Genomic DNA, 2,045 nt, shown 5'->3' with positions numbered 1-2,045 from the left:
CCCAATACTTAAACCCTTCATCATAAGCACCAATAGAGAAAAAGAAATCTTTATTTGCTGCAAATAAACCCCCAGCCATTGCTGGTGATGTCTGAAAGTCTGTAGGGCCGTGCTGCTGCTGCTCACGAGGCAGCCGCTGCATCTGGTGAGATTCATATGAATGCTCCATCAGCTGCCATAGGAAACCTAGTTTACACCCAATACCCCCGGCTATATGTTCAAATGTTTCTGCATCAATACCATCAACTTGAGGCATTACTATACGACGATGGTCCTCTTGAATACGAGCAACCAGTGGCTCTAACCACTGGTCCTGTACTTCTATATGGCTATCTAATACTACAAATATAGGCGCTGTTGCAGCACGAATAGCACGAAGACGTGCACCCACAATACCCTCACGACGGGGGCTACGCACCAAACGAACCTTAGGAAGTAATTCAATATATTGCTGCAGCTTTCCGTTTCCTTTTGCTGCTACATCTGGCAGGTTGCTGCCGTCGTCCAGCAGCACCACCTCATGCAGCAGAGAAGGTGGTGTTCTGTTCAATACACTGTGTACAGACCGCATCAATGTAGAGAACGGCTCGTTATAAAATACCATCAATACAGATGCTGCAGGCAAAGAAGATAAATCATACTGCAACGTCTTGCATGCACTGTGACGCGAATCAGGAGCAGCACGATCAAGAGGTAAATGATCGCTCAACTGTAAGTTGAAACCGCCGCCCCGCGCCAACTCCGCCGGCATATGCAGGTCCTGTACATACACCCCAAATACATATATTGAAAGAGAACGCAATGAATGTCTCCTGCAGTGCACTATCACCCACACACTGTCTAGAGAGAAAGCTGCACCTACGGTGTATGCTCGGACACTGTATGCGTTCTGAAGCAATCCGAGCTGCACAAGGACTCTCTCCAGCATTCAAATGCAAACTGAATTGCAGCTGTTCTGTAGAAAAGGCAACAGAACTCACCGGAGGGGGGGGTGGGGCGGGCACGTGAGCCGGCGTTCCGTCTGGGTTGAGGCCGAGGGGCCCATGCATCCTTTGGGGGTCGAAGGTGCCGTGTATGACATTCGAATTTCCTCCAGCAATAGAGGGATTGGGGAATTTCTGCTGCTGCACTGCAGCAGAGAAGTCCGCAACGGGCTCACCATCGGCCGTCAGCTGCACGCCAGGCAGCACGTAGCGCGTGATCAACACCGCGTTCAAGAGAATTGAACCAAACCCCAAAGCCATCACCGTCAGCTGCAAACAGCCCCAAAGAGGCCGCCTCCAGTCGGAGGAATGCATGTGGCTTTCCACCATGGCGGCACCAACCCTTTTATATACTGAAACCTAAGTCCCAGACGCAGGAGAGAGAGGCGATCGGGAACCTCGCAGCAATCTATTCACGAATAAGAATGACTCAAGCACTGAACTCACTACACAGTTGCTTGAAATGCATGAGAAAGCTGTGAAGAGCGGCCAAAGGCCGCCCAAGTTGAACGAACCGCTGGCCGATCCCAGNGCATGAGAAAGCTGTGAAGAGCGGCCAAAGGCCGCCCAAGTTGAACGAACCGCTGGCCGATCCCAGCGGGAGTTTTCTATGCTGTTGTAGCCATGAAATCTGGCGTTAACTTGAAACAACTGGACTTAAAAAGGTAAAACTAAATGAAATACCACTCCTTAAAAACTGTTGGGAGGGAGAAATAAGTAGACGTCCCGCTTGGACGCTCGAGCAGGCGGACTGAGCACGGAGGATACCTGCCGGCTCTGCTCAGCCGCTTAGGCGCGGGGGGCAAACAACAAGGAGCCTTCTATCCCATTAAATATAATTTCAGCTCTTAAAATATCTCCATTTTAGCATTTTCCTGCTTGGTTCAACCTTACATTCATGGGAACACACACTACGCCCTGCCGCTGCCGACACGCATACGCGCATGCAACCCGTCGCAGCCCCAGCGCATCGAATCTATTTTTTAAAGGCAAAACCCGTTCTGAATTACTTGCATTAACAAATGACGGAATAAAAAAGTCGGGATAAAGGCAGTTATACAG

At 50.1% G+C, this 2,045-nt stretch overlaps 1 protein-coding gene across 1 annotated transcript in view; it reads right to left on the bottom strand.

Moving 5' to 3' along the window:
* EMH_0040780 (uncharacterized protein) overlaps positions 1-1,244 on the bottom strand; it is a gene marked incomplete at both ends in the record, with an annotated part of 2,639 nt that extends 1,395 nt beyond the window's left edge. Inside the window, 2 exons of the mRNA XM_013495543.1 lie at positions 127-760; positions 981-1,244. Of these exons, the coding sequence (XP_013350997.1) occupies positions 127-760; positions 981-1,244 (898 nt within the window). The remainder of the gene's footprint in view (positions 1-126; positions 761-980) is intronic.
* Positions 1,245-2,045: the final 801 nt, after the last annotated feature.

This window comes from Eimeria mitis, genomic scaffold (genome assembly GCF_000499745.2).
Source record: "Eimeria mitis Houghton genomic scaffold, Emh_scaff1628, whole genome shotgun sequence".
NCBI classification, from domain to species: Eukaryota; Apicomplexa; class Conoidasida; order Eucoccidiorida; family Eimeriidae; genus Eimeria; species Eimeria mitis.
Note: the sequence above shows the minus strand (reverse complement) of the source record. Positions and strands in the feature narration are given on the sequence as shown.